Source organism: Saccopteryx leptura, chromosome 2, assembly GCF_036850995.1.
Source record: "Saccopteryx leptura isolate mSacLep1 chromosome 2, mSacLep1_pri_phased_curated, whole genome shotgun sequence".
NCBI classification, from domain to species: domain Eukaryota; kingdom Metazoa; phylum Chordata; class Mammalia; order Chiroptera; family Emballonuridae; genus Saccopteryx; species Saccopteryx leptura.
This window is the reverse complement of record NC_089504.1, coordinates 328,255,003-328,278,576: the sequence shown is the minus strand read 5'-3', so window position 1 is coordinate 328,278,576 and position 23,574 is coordinate 328,255,003. Positions and strand designations below refer to the sequence as shown.

The window sequence follows — 23,574 nt, the reverse complement described above, 5'->3', positions numbered from 1 at the left end:
AATACTTTACTAGGCCCTGGCTGGTTGGTTCAGTGGTAGAGCTTTGGCCTGGTGTATGGAAGTCTCAGGTTCGATTTCCAGCCAGGGCACACAGAAGAAATGCCCATCTGATTCTCTACCCTTCCTCCTTTTTTCTCTCTCTCGCTCTCTTCCACTCCCACAGCCAAGGCTCCATTGAAGTTTGCCCAGGCGCTGAGGATAGCACCTCAGGTGCTAGAATGGATTCGGTTGTAGCAGAGCAACACCCCAGATGGGTCGATCATAGCCCCCTGGTGGGCATGCTGGGTGGATCCTGGTCGGGCGCATGTGGGAGTCTGTCTGCCTGCCTCCCCCCACTTCTCACTTCGGAAAAATACAAAAAAAAACATATTTTACTAATATGACATTCAAATGCGACTTCTTTGGTTCTATTCAATTGTAGTCCTTCAGTTCTTTGATTTCTTGATCTGTTTTCTTCAACTTAATCGCAAATTATTTGGAAGCTGAAACATCAAAGTACTTTATATGTGGATAGCCAAATAATCTATCTTTTCCCTGTTTTTCTAAATTTTGTGATCAAATAAATGGTATGATGTGGGTGGAGTGCAGAGCACATTCCTAGAAGCTGTGGCTGATACAATGCTGTAAGAATACTCCAGCTCCCAGAAGCCTCCTGGGCATACCCAGGAAGGAAGCTTGCCCGCTATAAGGAAGTGACTTTGCGCCAACCACGCAGCTCCCTGATATTTTCAGCCATTGGCTTATAAAGGACACGCTGTAACACCCTATAGGCTGAACCTGTGTATATAAGCTAGCTTACTTTCTTAATAAAATGGATCTGCGTCACTGAACCTGGTCCCCGGAGTCAGGTCTCTGCATCTCCGTCGTCCTCACCCCCAGCAGGACTTGTCCACAGTATGAGCTTTTGGAAAGTTGGTGTGATAAAGAAATTAACTAGTTGGGTCAGTGGTAGAGGGTCAGCCCGGCATGTGGATGTCCCCAGTTGGATTCCCTGATCAGGGCACACAGGAGTAGTGACCATCTGCTTCTTTACCCCCTGCCCCTTTTTTGTTTCTCTCTCTCTCTCCTCCCCCTTCTGCAGCAATGGGTCGATTAGTTCAAGCAAGTTGGCTCCCAATGCTAAAGATGGCTCCCTGGAGCCTCACCTTAGGCACTAAAAATAGCTTTGTTGCCAAAATAGGCAGGGCATACCCTCCGGGGGAGCTTACTGGGTGAATCCCAGTAGGGAGAAAATGGGAATCTGATTTTGTCTCCCCACCCTTGACTAAAAAAAAAAAGTTAACTAAATTAATTTAATAGCCTTTAAAGGTTTTTTTTAAATTACAGTGCAGTTGAATCCTTTAAAGGTTTTTGAAATACTTTGTCATGTCATTTGTTTTCTAGCTGTCACCACTGATTGAAGAAGAGAAAACTGCTGTACAGCAATTAAAATCTCACATGTCAGACTTATGAAGAAATGGAATTGCCAAAAGGACCTCTGATGGTAAAGAGATAAATTCCAGAGAAATTTAGAAAAATGTCTTGTTAGCATATGGAATGTCTGAGACTTCCATTCACCAGACCAATGCTCTACCACTGAACCAACCAGCCAGGGCCTAGTAAAGTATTTTGATAAAAAAAGTGAACAAGCCTGACCAGGCAGTGGTGCAGTGGATAGAGCATCAGACTGGGATGAGGAGGACCCAGGTTTGAAACCCCGAGGTCGCCAGCTTGAGCGTGGGCTCATCTGGTTTGAGCAAAAGCTCACCAGCTTGGACCTAAGATCACTGACTTCAGCAAGGGGTTACTCGGTCTGCTGTAGCCCGGTGGTCAAGGAACATATGAGAAAGCAATCAATGAACAACTAAGGCGTTGCAACAAAAAACTGATGATTGATGCTTCTCATCTCTCTCCATTCCTGTCTGTCTGTCCCTATCTATCCCTCTCTCTGACTCTCTCTGTCTCTGTAAAACAAACAAACAAAAAACAAAAAAAAGTGAACAAAATTATTGCAAGTTTTCTCAGAGTAGAAACTTTGGCTAAATTTTGAAGGGTAATTAAGATACTTTCATCTGCAAGTAACAGAGAAACATTCTAACTAGAGAGTAGGGCATGGTGAAGGAAATTTGGCCTGTGTGACTAGACAGTGATGCCTTTCACACAAGGAGAATATAAGGACAGATTGAATACAGTTCAGTCAAAAGAATGGAATGTGAACAAAGATTTAAACAATATATGCATACACACTTAGTTTTGCAGTTTTTTGGCTAGAAAGTCAACACTATTTGCATCTGTTTTTGTAAGCCAAAGCAGCTGCCTGCTCCAGAAACTGCCCTCCTAGGAAACAGACAAAATAATATAAATTCTGCGTCTCCCCTGCTTTCTCCCACCACAAACACACTGGGCTGTTTCCCAGTCCCACTGACCCACTGGAGGACTGTGTGCCATTGTCCCCTGCATGGCTGGCACCGTTCTCCATCTCAGATTGCTAAACCACCAGCATTCCTTTGTGGTCATTTAGGTCAATTATTGAAGCTTGTTCATTCAGAGTTTCTTTTACTCTCTCGGGCATTTAAGTCACTGACTTACTACATGATCTAGCAACGCGGCTCCTGTGCATTGTCACTTGGGGGTTGGGTGCCAGCTGAGCGGGAGGTGCCGAGCAGCACACACCCGACCCTCAGCGGGGTCAGGAGAGGCTGCGGCAGGACAAGGGATGGAGAAGTGGCTCAGCCATGTGTTTCCTGAAATCAGGGCCCGAGGAGAGAAGTCTTGTGCAATTACTGCGCTCACACATTCTTCTTTACCCCGTCTCTCCGGCACCTCCCTGCTAGCTGTCCAGCAATTGGGAGTTTTCTAAATTAAGAAAGAAAACCCAAAAACCCAATGTGAATTTTCCACTAGCTTGTAAGGGAGAAGAACCCGCTACACCGAGACAGGGCACACATTTGTGCATGAGCTTAACACTTGGGGGAAAAGACAGGCCCCACCTCACGTGAAGGTCGGCTCGGGGATCGAAATATTCTGCCAGTCCCAAAGACCTGATGCCAGGGACCGGAACTGCATGATGCTCCGTGGACAGGAGGTCAGGTATGTTGTACATAACTGGTACTCGGTGAGCCAGGGGAGGGAGCACCAGACAAATTGTTATTTGGCTTAATAACCTCCACCCCTTGAGGGTGATGTGTTTTCCAGTTCCCAGGGATGGGCTGGATTGGGGAAACAAGGACAGAAGCCGCTCTCACCCTTGAGTGACCACACAGCTACTAAGGAAGCACTGGCTACCCTGGGTTCCAGCTTCAGTTCTGCTCTTCTAGCCTATGGCGCCTGCTTATTTGTATATAATGTATTGATTTTAGAGAGAGTGTAGAGCTGGTGGTTGAGGCCAGGTAGGTTCTTTTTTTTTTTTTTTTTTAAGATTTTATTTATTCATTATAGAGAGAGGAGAGAGAGAGAGAGAGAAGGGGGGAGGAGCAGAAAGCATCAACTCCCATATGTGCCTTGACCAGGCAAGCCCAGGGTTTGGAACCGGCAACCTCAGCGTTTCCAAGTTGATGCTTTATCCACTGCGCCACCACAGGTCAGGCCAGGTAGGTTCTTAATGAACGTAGACAGATGGTAGAGGAACTGCAGAGCCAAAAAGCGTCGGGCCATACCCGTTTATTGGAGGCTCGCAAAGACAGGCGAGCAAATAAAAAAGGAAAAGAGCTAATAAAGGAGAACCTGCTTTTTGCAGTGAAGGGCGACGGAGCAGGAAAACCACAACTCACTGGCGGGAGAGCGATCTGGGAGACTCGCCCCAGAGGGACACCACCCATGGCCTCACACAGACCACACACACACACACACACACACACACACACACACACACCACAACACACACCCACACACCACACACACACCACAACACCACACACACACACCACACACACCACACACACACACCACACACACCACACACACACACACACACACACACGGCGCTGCCGCATGCTCATGCGCTAATCAGGCAAAGTGCTTGCAGCCAGTAAACCAGCCAGTAAGCCTAACAGCTGTTTTCCCCACAGAGGTAGTGAGAGAGAAAGATCATTTGCTTTTCCACTTATTCATGCAGTCATAGGTTGGTTCTTTTATGTGTGCTGACCAGGAATCAAGCCTGCAACTTTGGAGTGTCGTGAGCACTCTAACCCAGTGGTTCTCAACCAGAGGTCTGTAGAGTGGTGTGGGTCTGCCAGAAAACTGCCAGTCCACAGCCCACCAGTTGAAAAACACTGCAGTAACCGACTGAGCTACCCAGCCAGGGCTTAACTAGTTATGTTTTAATGTCTAACCTCGTGGCTAGCGTCGGCTATAAACTTAGACATTTCAAAAGAGGAAAATATATATTTTGTCAGCAATGCTGAGCACATTCTTTCAATACTATTTTCAGCTCGCCCGAGGAGGAGGTGATGTTATGACTCCCTTTCTTCACCTGTGTCCTCAGCAGCTGATTCTGATCCTTCAATCCTCACTTCTGTGAGTTCACCTTCATCCCTGGGGGAAGAAGAATAAGGTGAAGCCTTTAACTTGTGCAAGGAACAGTTATAAACCATTCGTTATTTCCTCACCTTAGACAAGAATTCTAATTTGTTCGCAATCACTTACATTTTGTCCGGTGACTCATCCTCATCAGATGACTCATCATGGAGCCTCTGGACCATATTTTTTTTCCAAATGGTGGTCAGTGGTCTATAAACATTTTTAAGCCCCAGTGGCCGCCTGCTCCAGACACCGCCCGCCTATAAACAGACAGGGAAATCTGAATTCTGCATTTTCCCTCCTTTGACCACCTCAGTACTTTACCCTCCTCAAAGTTACCTCCATTTCACTTTCTGGAGAGCTTCTGTTATGTCCCATAATTGGCAAAAAGCCCCTCAGGGGAAAACATATACCAACAATTAGTGATTTGTGCCATTTTTCATGTCTCTCACAATGCACAACTCTGGTCTAAGTAGGACTAAATGTGTACTGGGTACATAGTCATGAGAAAAATGCTCCAGACCTGGGACCTTGAAAATGATTCCTTGCATGCTGGGCTCCCAGAAGTTCTCTGTGCCTGTTTAAAATGGCCCTGCAAGGTCTCTGGGGAGACCCTGCATGTGCCTCGGGAGGGGGTCCAGGGAGGAGCCACCTCCTCCACTTCACTGGCTCTTGGCCAGGTGCCTTCGTGCAGTGAACAGAAACGCACAACCACACTGGGCAGAAGCCGTCTACTCTCCAGAAGCATGTTACCTCGGCCCCCTCAGACGTAGTCTCCCATGCAGCATTTGTTTGGTGGTGGTGTGGGAGAAGGTGCTTTTATTTTCCTAGCTGCTTTATCCGGTAACTTAAAGCACGCCAATTAAATGCCTGAGTCAACTTAGCGAAGTTATCGAGCTTGCTGACTTTCCTACTGTAGGCTGTCACTGATGAGTGAGTTGTGACCTCAGTTTAAAGGTCATAACCAGCACTAAAGTACAAGTCTTTTTTTTCCCAAAGTATTTTTTTGAATACAAACAGAATAGGACAGAATCACAGTGCATAATAATTTTGTTTTAGACCAGTGTCTATAACCCCTGTTCAGCATAAACACGTGCAGCAAGAATTCATCACTCTGGGCCCTGGCCGGTTGTCTCAGCGGTAGAGCGTCGGCGTGGCGTGCAGGGGACCTGGGTTCGATTCCCGGCCAGGGCACATAGAAGTGTCCATTTGCTTCTCCACCCCCACCCCCTCCTTCTTCTCTGTCTCTCTCTTCCCCTCCCGCAGCCAAGGCTCCATTGGAGCAAAGATGGCCCGGGCGCTGGGGATGGCTCCTTGGCCTCTGCCCCAGGCGCTAGAGTGGCTCTGGTCATGGCAGAGCGGCGCCCCGGAGGGGCAGAGCATCGCCCCCTGGTGGGCAGAGTGTAGCCCCTGGTGGGCGTGCTGGGTGGATCCCAGTCAGGCGCATGCGGGAGTCTGTCTGACTGTCTCTCCCCGTTTCCAGCTTCAGAAAAATACAAAAAAAAAAAAAAAAAAGAATTCATCACTCTGTTTGGACTCCCATCCTGTGTCCAGACCTACTGTTTGGCCTGAGCACACCTTCCACCTCCACCATTATAGACAGAATAGCACACGTTGCTTCTGTAAAGTAACATCCTTCAGATACTTGGTGGCTTTTCAAACATGAATATCCTTGACGGCCTGAGCAGTTTCATGAGTGTTCTTAAAGTGAAGAGGAAGATTTGATTCGCATGACTTTGTGGGGTTTTCTGGGTCAAGTGAATACTGAACTATTTAAAGTTTTCACCTCAGGCTACATACAAGAGAGGGGAGCTCCTCTAGTTTTAAAATTCTACTTTAAAAACTGTCAGACCTGCATTACCTTGAGCTTCCTTCTCTCTCTTTTGCGAATCTGTGACAGATCTGTTTTGGAAGAAAACAACAACATGATTATTCATCACAACAACCCCTGTCTGAATCTTTATTGTTTCCCTTTCTAATGAGATAACTTTTTGAGGACAGTAATTCTGTTTAATAGTCCTTGGACTCTTCCACAGTCCCTAATGTAGGGTCCTGCTTGCAGCTGGCAATGCAGTTTATTGTCTGTTTTAGGTAACATTCAGCAGATAATCCCTAATAAAAAAAGACTCAGGAGAAAAAAATATATACCTTCCAGAAATCAACACAGCAGCTTTAAGGTCAAGTACAAGGGTGGGACACCTGTTACTACTGTTACTATTCATCATTGTTAGAGTCCTAATCAATTTAATAAGAAAAATAATCAAACTATTTGAAAGAGACAAAAGATATTTAATTATGAGATGATGCACAACCTAATAAGCCCAAGAGCATTGACTAAAATTTTATCTCAAGTAACATGACAATTAAGATGGCTAAATCCAAAATCAAGAACTCAACATGGAAAAATCAATAGCTTTCCTATATATCGCAAATAACTAATTAGAAAATAAAAGAAAGAGCCCATTTACAATATCAATAAAAATGCATAAAGTACCAAGGAATAAACTTCAAAGGAAATGTCTAAGGTCCATGTGATGGAAACTTTAAAACTCTTCTATCTCACTACATGAGATACAGCATTCCTGGAATGTTGTAATGTGTCAATTTTCTAATTAACCTACAAATGCAGTGCAATCCTATTCAAATTTCTACACAGTTTGTTTAACAGAAACTATCTAGCTGACATTTGGCAGAGAAAATAATTCAAGAATAGCTATGAAATGTATGAAAAAGTAAGATCAGAAAGCAGGAGCTGCATACCCCTCACCCAAAGTCAAATTGTCTTCTGTCACCTATCTGGTTTTCTTTGTGTCCCTCCCTTCCCCCACCCCCTCTATCTCCTTCGCCCCATCCTTCCCCCTGATTTATCAATGTCACTGCATTAGATTTAATAATAAAATAAAAAAATATATAAAAAGCAGAAGCTTACCCTGCCAGGTACCAAAATGTGTTATAAAAAAACTGGAATCTGGCCTGACCTGTGGTGGTGCAGTGGATAAAGCATCGACCTGGAAATGCTGAGGTCGCCGGTTCGAAACCCTGGGCTTGCCTGGTCAAGGCACATATGGGAGTTGATGCTTCCAGCTCCTCCCCCCCTTCTCTCTCTCTCTCTCTCTCTCTCTCTCTCTCTCTCTCTCTCTCTCTCTCCCTCTCCTCTCTAAAATGAATAAATAAAAAAAATTAAAAAAAAAACAAAAAAAAAACTGGAATCTCCTAGTGACACTGCTACTGGTACAGAAAAGATAACTGGCTCAGCAGATTAGACTCAGATAAAGGTAATATTTTAGGTCAGTGAACAAAGAATAAGCCAGTCAATAAATGATTTTAGAACACTTGGATCTTCATGTAGGGAAAATAATTGACAGATTTTTAAAAATTATTAAGAAAAATAATTTTTTTTAAAAACCTAAAAATTATACATAACAAGAAATGTTAGGAAAAGGACTAGAAGAAAATATCAGTACTTTCATACCAGGAGGTAACAAAGGCCTCACTAAGAAAACCCACAGCCCATAAGCCATAAGAGGACTGGCAGATATGGTGACACATGAACAATACACACCCTACTCTTCACAGCCCTTGCCCTCTTCTCCCCTGGATTATGTTTTTCCTTTTAATATGAAATTTCTTGATACTTTCAATGACTTCATGAATTTAAATGTTTCAAATATTCCTCAGTGTTTCTGGCTTAAGGAGACAGAACACTGGAGTAAGAAGCACAGGCTTTGCAGTCACACCACACTGGGTTCTACTTTCAGTTTTGCCACTGGGACCTTAGGTTGATCTTCATCTATGGAGGAAGGAGGTCATATCCTCAGGTGATTGTGGGGATTGAGTCAGACAATATATGGAAAACTCTGCATCCTATACTTGGCATAAACCAGTGCTAAGTTTGCTAATTGTGTCACAGACAAGGTGTTCCTATCTGTCAAATGGTTCTGCCTGTGGTAGTGAGCTCAGATAGCTCTTCACTACCACCAGATTATAAAAATGTTGCTTCTATTTTTTTCTAGTACTTTTATAAGTTCTTTTTTTCTACATTTATGTAAATACATTTATTTAAGGTGAGAAATACAGATGTGCTGTTATTCCCTCCTCAAATAGTTTGGTTGCTCTTGCATTGCCACTTCTGCATTTTCTTTTATTGATTAGAATATTAAAAGGTGACATTTTTTTTCCTTATTTTTTTTTTGCAAGTAATGAAAGAATTCATTATGAATTCAGGAAGAAAGAGAAAAGGGGGCCTTGGAGACAGGTTCAGGGGGTTAACTGGGGATGAGCTGCCGCTGCCCACTGCTGCCCTGATAATAAAACTCCATAAATAAACACAAATGCAAATTTCAACTACTGTATTTCCCAATGTATAACATGCCCCCTTGTATAAGATGCACCTTAATTTTGGGGCCTGAATTTTGAAAAATAAACTATTACATAAAGTTATTGAACTCAAGTTTTATTCATCATAAAATTCATACAACTCCTCATCACTGTCAAAACTCCCATCCATTAGCTTGTCCTCATCTGTATCTGATGACAAATCACTGTCTTCAACAATGAGCATAAAAACAGGAGCAAAAAAGCAGGAAATGCAATGTAAAATAATCTACGACCACTGTATAGCAGGCAACCAGTGTTTAGACCCCAAATTTTTTGAAAAGGGGTGCATCTTATACATGGGGAAATAGAGTACATAGAAATTAAAGACAATATAAAAGATTGTGGGAATTCCAATAAAACAAAAAACTGTATGCCACTAAGAGACATACTTGCTACTGTCTGGACAAAGGCCTTCTTCCCAGAGGCCTTGGCAAGCTGAGCCCAGGCTTGTCCCCAGTGTCTTAGGTTCAGAAATCAAACTCTCTTCACCAAGAGAGAACTTACTTCTTCCCACTGGTGAATTGCCTTGCTGACACCACACGATTGATTAAAATCCAGAATGCCAAATTACAACAGAATTACATCTCCACAGACAGCTTCTTAGTCCACACATTAGAAAAATACATTGTGTACAGAGAGGCCACTGGGGCACAGTAAAGCACAATCTGACGCCTACTTGGTGAGAACAGAAGGAGAGCAGGAATCAGCTGAATCCAGTGTGGATGGAAAATACTGAGTTCTCAGGATCCATCTGTCTCCCCGACAGCCATAGCCCGACTCTACATCTGCCATCTCTATCCTAAGCCACCGCTACAATGGTCTCTTCACCTTTTCTCTGTTCTTACTGCTGATCAACCCTCTGCAGATAGTCCTGTTTATCTTAAGCAGTTAATACATACAGTCAGGTTTTATTGGAGTCTGATAGACCAGGAAGTCATTTGGTCTCTATACATTTCTGCTCTGCCCCAGGATGTACTGACCTTGGTATTTATTACCTTGGAATTTCTTACTTGGGGATTCACCTTTTAAAAAATTATTTACCGTATTTTTAAATTCCCAGGAGAGTGGCATGCCTTACTACTGCTCCCATCCCTTTACCCCCCCCCCCCCCAGCCCCCAAAATGGTAACAAATCTGACAGAAGGACCAGGACTAGTGGGGCTGGAGTACTCAGGGAAGGCTTTATGAGGAAGGATGAACTTGAGCTGGCTTTTGAGACATACATAGCACTTCACATGCAGAGAGAGATAAGGGAATTTTAGATGGCCAGAGGCACAAACAAAGGTAGGAATGGGCGTGGTGGCTAGCTATGGGGAGGGGCTTCCTTAGCTGGAAAGAGGGGCTGCCAGGACCATTGAAAAGGTAAACAAGGCAAATTAGTAGGGTAGAGTCAGGATTGTCAGCTTATTACATCACTGTTTGGATGGTAGCCCCTACATGCTGAAAAATAAACCATTACAAAGTTGAACAAAAGGGACACAAACCATCTCCAGGAACAGGTGACTAACTATGATGTGCTTTTGAGAAGCCTGATGCAGGATTTAGGTTGTGGTGTTCTAACTGAACTATTTGCACCTTACACACTGGAGAAGAAAGCTGGTAAGTCAATGTAAGGAACTGACAAGAAGACACTTTGATTAGCCATGTCCTTTAAGCCAGGGTGGCACGGCACCATGAGGATGGAGATTCTGTATCTCTCCTCACTGCAGCCAACAAGAGAAGAAATCAGAAAGAGTCATTTTAGAGTACAGTAGATGAAATGAACATGTTCATTTTGAGCTGCAGGAATTTTGCTATCATGCCAACTCTGGCCTATTAACCTTCTCAACATGGTCTGGTGGCTTGTTTTCTTGATGTCAATTTTAATACATCTCTGAGAGGAAACATCCTTTAAAAATTCCTGGAATACAGTTTGTAATAAAAGAACAAAACATATCTCAGTGTTTGTGACTAAAGAGAAATATCAAGTAGGAATAGGTGGGAAAGTGGCTTTCATTATCTGTTTGTGGGTTCTGAATCTGTTCTAAAGACAGAATGTATTTTGGAAACCTGAATTAACTGATGTCTTACCAAGATGAGACACAAAAGAAAAATGAACATCATTGCTGCCACTGAAATAGGTATGGCCACGATGAGTTTTTTGTTCAACAGGTAGGATGGAAGTTCTGTTTTCATCTAAAAGAAAATAAAAGAACAACTTTTTAAAGAAACCAGATAGAAAAAATAAAAACTATTATTGAGTCTATTCTAAAGAATAGCTATTACTCTAAAATACCACTCTTTCAGGTTCTTCAAGAATGCACACAATGTACCGTGTTATGTAATCTTAGCATTAGGATTTTCTTGTACAATTTATCCTGTGTGTTAGGTCCCCTTCTCATCTACCCTAAGGACAGTGGCACCAGTCTCTAAATGAGCAGAGCGGGAGATCACTGTCTTCGCCAAAGTCACATGGCAACACAAGACACAGACTAGGCACCCCTGGTCCTCTGCCGGTGCTTTCATGGCCTGTCCCACTCTGACTAAAGTCCAGGTCCCGTGTTTTGGGAGCTGTCCTCACCTCACTTGACTCCTGCTCTTCCTCTTCATCCTGGGCATTTGTATTCGTATTAACCAATTGGCCCGTCTCCCACTCTTCTTTGGGAACCTCGACTTGTTCCTTACCCTTGAGAAGCTTCTTCAGGAGTCCTATTCCAGAAATCAGAGTTTCCTCAATTATTTTTGTAACTTGAATTGTAAAATTCAGGTTTAGAGAAGGGCTCCCTCTATTGCATTTACCACGAATTGGGCATATCTCCACCTTGTACATTTGAAAAAGAGAATTTAATAATGTTGATTCTCTATCTTCTGTATTTCCCTTCATGAAATAAGGCAGCATGTAACTTAGTGCTCTAAGAACATCAGTTTTGTCATTAAAATCAAGCTACTCACTCATCAAGTTTGACAGCATGTTGCCAAGTGTTTCTGGGGACGTCTTCTCCGGTTCAATAGTCAGCTCAGTGCTGGTGCTTTCTCTATGGCTTCTTACTGCATCTAATAACGCTGCCTTTGCTGTGGACAGTTCTTCTTCTGTCAAAAAAGAAGAGACCACTTTTGATAAGGAAACACTCATGGGACAGCTTTTGTCAGTCCACAGCCTGCATTCAACCCAGATCAATTAGGAATCGGCAGATATCTCAGTGCTGTTTACAGAGGAGGAAAAAAAAAACCCCTACTTAAACTTATGCTTGGCAATGTAACAGAAGCAGAAAAGGTATCTTTTTCAAAAGTGGCTACATAGCATGATTATAGTAGGTATATTTAGAATTATTCTTCTGGTCCCCAAGGGACACCTGCCCAGTACTGAGGAAAAGCCAAGGCTGGAAGACACCTCTCAGGTAGACTCTGCAGATCCACGTGACTCCTCACATTCATGTGCCCCATCCTGTCCTCAGATGCGGAGGGAGCATGAGGCTTCCTCTCTCCATCGTGTCAGTGTGCTCGTGTTCCTGTTACCATCACAGGTGACCATGATGAACACCCAGCGCCAACATGTCCTCATCTGGACCTGCCATTCCCAACCTACCACCCACTCCTCAGCTTGGTTTCTGCTGCCACATATCCTGACACCCACAGCAGAAGGCTCTATACAGGAAAAACCACTATGTCCACACTAGCTCTGATTAAACTTAGGCAGGCATCAGCCCTGGCTGGTTGGGTCAGTGGTAGAGCATGTACCCCAGCCTGTGGATGTCCCAGGTTCAATTCCTGGTCAGGGCACACAGGAGAATCAACCATCTGATTCTGCATTTCTGCCCCTCCCTCAGCTCTCTCTCTTCCCATCCAGCAGCCATGGCTGGATTGGGTTCAACACGGCAGCCCCAGGAACTGAGGATGGCTCTGTGGAGCCTCCCCATAGGTGATAAAAATAGCTTGGTTGTGAGCATGGGCAGAGAATCGGCCTCAGGCAGGGTTGCCAGGCGGATCCCAGCCAGGGTGCATGAGGGAGTTTGTGTATCTTATGTCCTCTCACTTGGAAGAAAAAGAAAGAAAATTTTCAGCAGGCATCTAGGATGTAGGTTATGTCATGTCTTATATTTTCAGTTATACTTGGGGAACCATCCAAAGCTTCTGACCACATGAAGGTCAAGTGTACGTTTGTGCAGCAGGGTTTCTTTTAGGAAAGAATTAAAAGTATGCTGCTGGTGGTGACAAGGTCAGAAAAGGAGGTTGGAGTACTAAGAAAGGAAGCACGGGCTTCAGAGAGCCCCAAACTGGAAGCAGGAGACCTGGTCACTAGGGGACAGCAATTAACACTTTTAGATGCTATTTTTGCTCAGTTGTAAAAGGAGATGAAAATGCCTGTTCTGCCCATTTTTGAGTAAAAAGGACTCATCTATTTGGTCAAAAAATTGCTTTGAAAAATAAATGACACTGTCTTTATATAAGTAGCAAAGTGTTATTATTTATGATGTGGCCCAGATCACTGACAGAGACCCATATTCAAGCTATCGGGGCAGGAGGATACATTTTGGAACTGATCAAATGGGTTCAAATAAACCTAATGTGTACAAAAATAGTTCAAAGCACCTGAGTGTTTGGTGGATAGAAAAACTTGAGCTTCAGAGCAGGCTTGGAGCAGGACAGTTTAAGAACACAAGAGCCTCCATCCATTAGAAGGGCTGGAGAGCAGTTCTGCTGATCAAACCAGAAACTCTCAGGTTCCAAATAAAATGTTCATGAAATAGTGCAATTTGTACTCTCTTTATAAAATTGCATAAGCAGCCTGACCAGGCAGTGGCACAGTGGATAGAGCATTGACCTGGGGTGCTGAGGACCCCATAGTTACTGGCTTGAGTCCAAAGGTCGCTGGTTGGAAGCCCAAGTCACTGGCTTGAGCAAGAGTTCACTGGCTCAATTGGCACCCCCAGTCAAGGCACATATGAGAAAGCAATCAATAAACAAAGGTGCCACAATGAAGAACTGATACTTCTCATCTCCTTTCCTGTTTGTCCCTATCTGTCCCTCTCAATGTCTCTGTCTCTCTGTCCCACAAAAAAAAAAATTGCAAAAACAAGCCAATTAAAAATTTATCTATACCTGTCCTATAAAGCAAAGGGGAATGAAACCTAATGCATACAGACCTGTTTACAAACTGTAAATTACTAATGAACAGGTTCTCATTTGGAAGTAAAGCACCAAGCAGAGAGCACAACGCACAGTATGTGACCATTAATGTTACTTCCCTTCCCCTTCCATTCCTTTCTCATGTGCCTTAACCTGACTTTTAGCAGGGGAGTATAATGTAGGGTGTTGAACTCTAAATGAATGAATAAAGTGCAATTACATTATTTGTTTAAAATTTATCATCCATTAAAAATAAAAATACTAAGACATAATAAAATTAACATTTTATCAGCAGGCAATTCGGACTCACCACAAGGTGTGTTTACCACACATTCAGCTTCACAGTGCAGTTTAATTGTCTTGCTGACAGCCTCAATATCATTTTTCAATTGGCAGAGGCAGCAGGACAAACGGCTGGGTAAGATCCTACAAATGGAAACACAGAGAATTCAGTTAGTGCACAGGAGTTACTTGAGTAGGCAGAAGAGGTAGCTCAAGGCTACCACAGGGCTGTGGAGAAAAAGTCGCTGGGCCACATCGCCTGAACAGGTTGGTAGGGATCCGCTGTCCATACGCTACCCTTGAATATTGTACATAAAGAGAGAGGAGGCCCGAAGTGCCCAACAGCAGGGGAAGAATGGCAGTGGGTATGGAATGCCTAGCATGAAGGGGATAGGGATTAGAATTGGGTGACACAGATCTATACTTTAATTCAGAAGTATATCCTCACAACCCAAAAGTCTCACTTAGGGTAGAGTGTACACAAAAAGGGAAAAGACTCTTAAAAAGGCCCTGAATAAGTTCCCAACTTGTGGAGTCAATTTCTCAATCCCTAATTGTGAGTGATAAACATATTAGAAATTACTCTGGGCATAAAAAACATTTGTAAATAATAATATTTGAAGATTCAAAAGAATAATGTTAATAAGGTATAACATAGTAATTTAAAGCAGAGCCCATAAGTTAAAATGATACTCAAGCCCTGGTCTGTTGGCTCAGTGGTAGAGCATCGGCTCGCATGTGAAAGTCCTGGGTTCAATTCCCAGTCAGGGCATACACCAGAAGCACCCATCTGCTTCTCCACCCTTCCCCCTCTCCTTCCTCTCTTTCTCTTTCTCTCTCTTCCCCTCCCGCAGCCAGTGCTCCATTGAAGCAAGATTGGCCCGGTCACTGAGGCCAGCTCCGTGGCCTCAGCCTTAGATGTTAAAATGGCTCCAGCCACCACAGAGCAATGCCCCAGATGGGCAGAGTATCACCCCCTGGGGGGCATGCCAGGTGGATCCCAGTCGGGTGCATGCAGGAGTCTGGCTGCCTCTGTGCTTCTAACATTAGAAAAATACAAAAAATATAAATAAAATGATACTCAAAAAAGGCTCTGGCCGGTTGGCTCAGTGGTAGAGTCAGCCTGGTGTGTGGAAGTCCCAGGATTGATTCCCAGCCAGGGGACACAGGAGAAGCGCCCATCTCCTTCTCTACCCTTCCTTCTCTCCTTTCTCTCTCTCTCTCTCTCTCTCTCTCTCTCTCTCTCTTCCCCTCCTGCAACCAAGGCTCCATTGGAGCAAAGTTGGTCTTGGAGGATGGCTCCAAGGCCTCCATCTCAGGCTTTAGAATGGCTCCAGTTGAAAAGGAGCAATGCCCCAGATGGGCAGAGCATTGCCCCCTGGTGGGCTTGCTGGGTGGATCCTGGTCAGACACATGCTGGCAACTGTCTCTCTGCCTTCCCACTTCTCACTTCAGAAAAATACACACACAAAAAAAATTGGTTCTCAAAAAGAAAATGAGTGGAGTCCTGGCCAGATAGCTCAGTTGCTTAGAGCGTCATCCCAATATGCCAAGGCTGCAGATGCAGGTTCAATGCCGGGTCAGGAGTCAACCAATGAAAGCATAAACAAGTGGAATAACAACTCAATATTTCACTTTCTCTCTTTTTATCTTTCTCTAAAATCAATTAAAATTTAAAAAATAATGGGAGCTATTTATAGAGTAATACTAGCTAGTAAATAAGGAATAATAGGAAAAGGTATCACTTTGCAATCGATGTAATAACTGATACAGACAAGATTATTATTGATGCACAGTTGGGTAATAAGTTGAAAGTAGAATCTTCACTGATCTCAACGTATCAGCCCACATTTATTACCAAGGGAAAAAGTAACTTTACAATAGAGTGATTTGGGGGATACCACCTTCACCAAGTGGTCAAACTTAGTATTATGGGAACTTTAAGTGATGAAATAGGAAGGATGTATCACCTATGTAGGATTGTTTCTAAAAACGTTTTCTTTGAACCTATTCATGATCAAACATACAAATTCAGACTGTGGGACAATTTACAGACAATGGTCTTATACACATCAACAATGCCAGTGTCATAAAAGACAAATATATATATATATGTATATGTAGGAAATAAATAAATTTCTTAAAATAAATAAATATATATTAATATATATGTAGGAAAATGTTTTATTTTTTATTTTTATTTTTTTCTGAAGCTGGAAACGAGGCAGTCAGACAGACTCCTGCATGCACCTGACCAGGATCCACCTGGTACGCCCACCAGGGGGTGATGCTCTGCCCATCTGGGGTGTTGCTCTATGGCCACCAGAGCCACTCTAGTACCTGAGGCAGTGGCCATGGAGCCATCCCCAGCACCCGGGCCAACTTTGCTCCAATAGAGCCTTGGCTGAGGGAGGGGAAGAAAGAGACAGAGAGGAAGGAGAGAGGGAGGGGTGGAGAAGCAGATGGGCGCTTCTCCTGTGTGCCCTGGCCAGGAATCAAACCCAGGACCTCTGCACACCAGGCCGATGCTCTACCACTGAGCCAACCGGCCAGGGCCGGAAAATGTTTTAGAATAAAGAAAACATGACATGTGATGCTTGACATTTGATTGGATCCTGGACCAAAACAAATCAAATTTAAGGAATATTACAAAAATCTAGAAAATGCAAACTGATCTACATCAACGGAAAACAGATCAGTGGATGCACTGGGATTAGGGAGGGCAAGGAGACATGAAAATACTTTTCCATGTGATAAACAGTTTGATTTTGGTGCTGTCAACTTACAGTTTTTCCAATTCATGGGTCTTCATGATGATAGTCTCAACTGTTTTAAGTGACACCTCTGTTGTTCCCAGGTCTCTGAAGGAGAAAGCCCAAAGATGCATGATATGAACCCAAAGGAAAAAATTCTACACTTCAAAAGACACTTAACATGTGATTTACTTCAGTCTAGCTTCTCTGTCAACCAGCTCAAGCGTTTTCTTGCCAGAGATGGTAATTTCAGAGAGCTTGCCTTGAAGAAATTTAAATTTATTTGCATCATCAAATTAATGACCTTGGTGAACAGTACAATTTTTTTTTATATTTCTTATTTTACCATTATCCCACTTCTCATTCTCAATTGTATCCACTATTGGATTACTCTTTAAAACAATGCATAATGTACAATTTACTCCTTTCGCTTTTCTAACATCAATGGTGTTTCCACCTGCACCTACATGTCCCAGCTCTGAGTGTGTTCTTCAGCACACTGCCTCCCTCTGCTGGCTGGCTTTTCCACATACATCTTTTCTCAATCATTTTTCTGTTCCAATAACTTTTTCAGTAATAACCCAGTTAAAATTTAAATTTTAACTTTTTAGTCAAAATGCAAAATACTTAATCTTTGATGAAAAAAAGAGCAGAAACCATCTCATGAGGCATGAGATGTTGCAATACTTACAAGTATTTTAATGCTGGCAACTTCAAAAGATTTGGATCTTCAATTGTGGTTAGAGGATTTTGATCGAGAATTCTGAAAAATGCAATGGAATTAAAATTATCTGCATTTTCAATAACTGCCATGAAAATTTATATTCATTTTGTTAGTACAAAACTTGAAGTTTAAAAAATTATATTCTGTCTTTACCTATAGATCACCCTAAGAATTTCTAAAACATTCTTTTTTGGGGAATGACGCAGGTCTCTAAATGATAAAGTGAAGAACAGAAAGTTAAAAAAAAAAAGTGAATAGCAAAGGAAAAATATATGCTCAAGAACTTTTCAGATTAAAACACCTAGGCCTGACCTGTGGTACCGCAGTGGATAAAGCACTGACCTGGAATGCTGAGATCACTGGGTTGAAACTGTGGGCTTGCCTGGTCAAAGCACATATGTGAGTTGATGCTTCCTGCTTCTCCCTCTTTCTCTCTCTCTCTCTCTCTCTCTGTCCCTCCTCTCTAAAATCAATCAATCAATCTTTCTATCAATAAAAAACCTAGACGTGACTGTGCTATTAGGAAGCTCTTTCTCTACAGGAAATACTGTAATTTATGTAGTGTCCTCCGTAATTCAAAGTACTTTTCTTTCATCTCTAGAAATATAAAGAATTCCACAGTTTAAATCACCCAGTTAAAAACAAAAACGAACTAATTCCGTGCTTTTGAAACCAAGGAAGGGATAAATAGAAAAGGAGCTGCTGAAAGCCCCACTCCCATCACATAGGCGCATGTGTCTTCTTGCAGCACAGGTTTTGTTAGATTGTATGTAATCACCTGTTTACTTGTCAATTTCTCTGACTGGTACTGCCTGACATTTACTAGGTAAGACATGTTTGTTTTATATATAAATTACATTTTGTTTACATTCAATGAAATAAAAATTTTGACACAAATTTTTATTCCAAATGCTGGAATAAATTTTCTTCTCAATTCTTTAAAATAAATAAGCAAAACAGGAAAACAGGAAGAAAGATAAAGATACCTGTCTTTAGGTTAACTCGATTCAAGAATCATGAGTGTACTTTTGCAGCATATTATAAAGGTGATTATCACAGCTAATATCTATTAGGCTGCTGTCATCTGTGATGAACATTTCACATTTAATCCTCACAATAACCTTATTGATAGATATTATTATTATCCCATTTTACAAATGAGGAAACTCAGGAACAGAGAGGTTACGTAACTTGTCCTAGGTCTTCAAGTTAGAAAGAACCAGAGCTGGAATTTGAAATCAGTTCTGACTCCAAAGCCTGTGTTGAACCCATATTAATAAAAAGGGTTTAAAATAGCTGTTACTTTAACTTTAATTCTGAGACCACTAAATAGAGAAATACCTTTCAAATTTCATGTACTATTTGGGAGAGCCTCTATGAGAATTATATTTTCTCTTTTCATTCCTGTTCCCAAATTATCTCCCATGACTAAATAGTTAACTAGCTTATAGTCATTGAGACTTTAGGGATTTGGAACCCTGCAAATCAGTGAAAAGGGTGAAGTAAGGACACCTGGAAACTCATCCCTAAAAAACAACCAAAAACTGGCAAAAGTTGTCAGAATTTTTTCAAACTCTGGCAACCAACAGGCTTGCAGAAATCTAGAAAACATTTATCCAAGAAAAATGATTCATTTCTGCAAGAACAGTGTTGTGTGTTGTTTTAGCACATTCTAGACCTTTGCTCTGCATCTCAGGGGTAACCTTGAAAATTAGTTCACAATCCCCAATGCCAGAGGGAGCAGAATAGAACAAAACTCTCATCCCCAAAGAACTGTCCTTTAAACTGTCCAGTGGTTCCAGTGGTGGCAATCAGCTGTTTTGCAACAGTTCAGCAAAACCAATAGCTAATTTTTTGTTGAGTTCAGCAAACTGATAGTTAAAATGATACTTGTAATCAGGGTTTTAAGGTGGGCGCCTGGGCAACTGCCCAATGTGGACATCACATTCCTTCCTCTTTTTTACATTCATCTGCACAATAGCATAGTATTTTTCTTTCATTTTTTAAATTAAATTTAACAGGGAGACATTGACCAACAAGAGTACATAGATTTCAGGTAAACATCATTTGAACAGTCGATTATGTTGTATACCTATAGCCCAAAGTCAAATAATCATTTGTCACCTTATATTTGTCCCTCTTTATACCCTTCCCCCAACACCCTCCCCCATGTCCCCCTGTAAGGCTGGTGGCCATGGCCATGCAAGTTCACATTGGATTCGGGGAGATGGTAGAGAAACTACGAAGCTGGAAAATGGTGAGCCGTTCCATTTATTAGTCTTACAATGCAGACTAGCGAGCAGGCAGGGTAAACTGTTTTTCTTTCTCAGGGCTGATGAGCAAACAGGCTGGAGGAGAAAACCTTCTCTGGCAAACAATACCAAAAAGTGAAATGCAATTTGCAATGTACACTCTGCAGTCCTGAAGGCAAGCACCTGCAGCCTTACAGACTATACACACATGGTGCTGCCCCAAGATCATGCTCCAATCAGGCAAACTACAAGTGAGCAAGCCTAACACACTTGCTTGCCCAACATTCCATCCCTTTAGAGTTGCTCGCTTCACAATCTACACGACAGGTCTCTGCCAATATGGTCCCTGTGCAAGGAGTGAGGTACATTACATAAATAAACAGACTAGAGCAACATGAACATGGGGGCGCATGTGTCTTTACATACCGATGTTTTTGAGTTTGGGGGGTATATACCCAGTAGAGGGATTGCTAGCTCATATGGTAGTTCTATTCTTAATTTTTTGAGGGACCACCATACTTTCTTCCATAACAGTTGTACTAATTTGCATTCCCAACAACAGTGAATGAGAGTTCCTTTTTCTCCACAGCCTCTCCAACACTTATTACCTGTCTTGTTGATAATAGCCAATCTAACAGGCATGAGGTGGTATCTCATTGTAGTTTTGATTTGTATTTCTTGAATAGCTAGTGAAGATGAGCATCTTTTCATATATCTGTTGGCCATTTGTGTGTCCTCTTGGGAGGAGTGTCTGTCCCCATTTTTTAATTGGATTGTGTTCTTGTTTATTGCTGAGCTTTGAGTTCTTTGTATATTTTTTATATTAACCCCTATAAGAGCTGTTGTTTGCAAGTATAATCTCCTTTTTAGGTGGCTGCCTGTTTGTTTTGTTGTTAGTTTATTTTGCTATGCAGAAGCTTTTTAGTTTGATATAGTTCCATTCATTTATTTTTGTCTTTACTTCCCTTGTCTTTGGGGTCAAATTCTTGGCTGTGGCCAGTTGGCTCAGTGGTAGAGCATCAGACTGGTGTGTGGAAGCCCCAGGTTCAATTCCCAGCCAGGGCACACAGGAGAAGCACCCACCTGCTTCTCCACCCTTCCCCCTCTCCTTTCTCTCTCTCTCTCTCTCTCTTCCCTTCCTGCAGCCAAGACTCCGTTGGAGCAAAAAGTTAGCCTGGGCACCTGATGGCTCCATGGCCTCCGCCTCAGGTGCTAGAATGGCTCTGGTTGCAGCGGAGCAATGCCCCAGATGGGCTGAGCATCACCCCCTGGTGGGCTTGCCGGGTAGATCCCGGTCAGGCACGTGCGGAAATCTGTCTGCCTCTCCCCACTTCAATTTGGAAAAATACAAAAAAAAGGGGGTTTTCTCTAAAGTCAAGGTCCAGGAGTTTACTACCTATTGTTTCAGATTTTATACTTAGGTCTTTGATCCATTTTAAATAATTTTTGTGCAGGGGGACAAAATGTAGTCAAGTTTCATTCTTTTGCATGTAGCTTTACAATTTTCCCAGCACCATTTACTGAAGAGCCTTTCTTTTCTCCATTGTATGTTTTTGGCTCCTTTGTCAAAGATGATTTGCCCTTATGTATGTGATTTTATTTCTGGGCTTTTGATTCTGTTTCATTGGTCTGTGTGTCTATTTTTCAGCCAATATAATGCTATTTTGATTATCGTGGCTCTGTAGTATAATTTGAAGTCAGGTACTGAAATACCTCTGGTTTCATTCCTTTTTCTCAGGATTGCTTTGGCTATTCAGGGTTTTTTATGGTTCCATACAAACCTGGTGATTTCTTTTTCCATTTGTATAAAAAACACCATTGGACTTTTGATGAGCATTTCATTAAATTTATATATTGCTTTGGGTAATAGGGCCATTTTAACTAGCAACAGCAAATTCTAAGCACCTGTAATAATGTTCATTTAGTCAATAAGTAAAAAAAAATTGACAGAACTATGCTTATATTTGTTTATTCATTCATAAAACTCATTATACCTTAGATAAAATACATTTTAATCCCCTTGCATTTGTTCCTTCAGTAAACATATAATGTAAAGAGAATATGCCAGACGGCCAGGGGGTGACAAGCTGTCATTGGAAATAACTTCATAACAGTTTTATTGGGTTTTGTCAGGTATTAGTTAAAATTTTTTCATTAATATTTTAAAACTTTCTTATAGCATAATCTAGTTGTTTGTACATCTCTTATTGCTTTCATTTAAGTATTAAATGCATGAAATAATAAACTACCTTTTAGTATATCATTCTTTTATATTTAAAACAGTCATTAGGGCAGAGAACTGGTTGTTAAAGTATTTGAATCCCACCACTGGGTGGTTCCCTGCAAGACCTCACATGGAAGGTTTGTCTCTGACCTGCCTGAAAGCGGCTTAGCACCAAAAGCCTCCCTCCTCAGGGGGAATTTTTTAAAAAACAATCACAAGCCTGGCTGGATGGTGGCACAGTGGACAGAGCATCAGACTGGGATGCAGGGAACCCAGGTTCAAAACCCCGAGGTCACCAGCCTGAGTGCAAGCTCATCTGGTTTGGGCAAGGCTCGCCAGCTCGGGCCTGGGGTTGCTGGCTAAAGCGCAGGGTCACTCAGTCTGCTGTAGCCCCCTGGTCAAGGCACATATGAGAAAGCAATCTATTGAACAACTAGGGTGCCACAACGAAGAGTTGATGCTTCTCGTCTCTCTTCCATTCTGTCTGACTTATTCTCTGACTCTCTCTGTCTCTGTCACAAAAAAAAATAAACAAACAAACAAAAAAAACAAACAAAAAGAAAATAATCACAGTACATGTTTTAACACAACAGGTGGTGAGACAACAGATAACAGTTGGAGCAAAAAATGACTTAGCAAAAAAGCTTAAAAGAAAAAGCTGAGAAATGATGTGCATAGAGACTCTGAAGAGCTTCAGCACATGCCCGGGAAACTGGAAGACCATAAGACATATTCCTGGAATCTAGAATAGAACTATTAGTGTTAATAAGTGAGTTCAGCAAGGGTGCAGGATACAAGATCAATATGCAAAACTTAGCTGTACTGTATTTCTCCACACTAGAAATGAGTAATCAAGAAATGAAAGGAAAATAATTCCATGTATAAAAGCATCAAAAAGAATGAAATAGCAAAAAAATTTAGCCAAAGAAGTACATGATTCATACACTAAAAACTACAAAACACTGGTCAAAGAAGTTAAAGAAGATGTATATCAATGAAAAGACAAGCTGTGTTCATTGATCAGGAAATGATATTGTTAAAATGGCCCTACTTTCCAAATTGATCTATGGTTTCAATGTAATCCTAATCCAATTCCCAACTGATTTCTTCCCAGAAACTGACAAGCTCTTCTAAAATTGTATAACAATTCAAGGGACCGAGAATAGCCAAAACGTTCTTGATAAAGAGAAACAACGTGGGAGGCCTCACACGTGCAGGTTTCAAAACTCAATTCAAAGCTATGGCAATCACAGTATGTTACCTGCAGAAGGCTCTAGTACTAACATCTAAATTGATGGAATGAAATTGACAGTCCAGAAATCAGTGCTCACATGTACTTTTTATTGATTTTTTTAACTAG

The 23,574-nt window shown here is 42.0% G+C and overlaps 1 protein-coding gene across 1 annotated transcript in view; it reads right to left on the bottom strand.

The window, feature by feature from the left end:
* Positions 1-4,414: 4,414 nt before the first annotated feature.
* The window catches only part of LOC136392261 (leucine-rich repeat-containing protein 37A2-like), a 36,772-nt gene continuing 17,612 nt past the window's right edge, over positions 4,415-23,574 (bottom strand). The window contains exons 6-15 of the mRNA XM_066364331.1: positions 17,706-17,777; positions 17,048-17,122; positions 14,290-14,405; positions 11,805-11,939; positions 11,434-11,561; positions 10,944-11,048; positions 6,359-6,399; positions 4,837-4,861; positions 4,624-4,757; positions 4,415-4,512 (exon numbers count right to left, since the gene is read on the bottom strand). Of these exons, the coding sequence (XP_066220428.1) occupies positions 4,431-4,512; positions 4,624-4,757; positions 4,837-4,861; positions 6,359-6,399; positions 10,944-11,048; positions 11,434-11,561; positions 11,805-11,939; positions 14,290-14,405; positions 17,048-17,122; positions 17,706-17,777 (913 nt within the window). The 3' untranslated portion in view covers positions 4,415-4,430. The remainder of the gene's footprint in view (positions 4,513-4,623; positions 4,758-4,836; positions 4,862-6,358; positions 6,400-10,943; positions 11,049-11,433; positions 11,562-11,804; positions 11,940-14,289; positions 14,406-17,047; positions 17,123-17,705; positions 17,778-23,574) is intronic.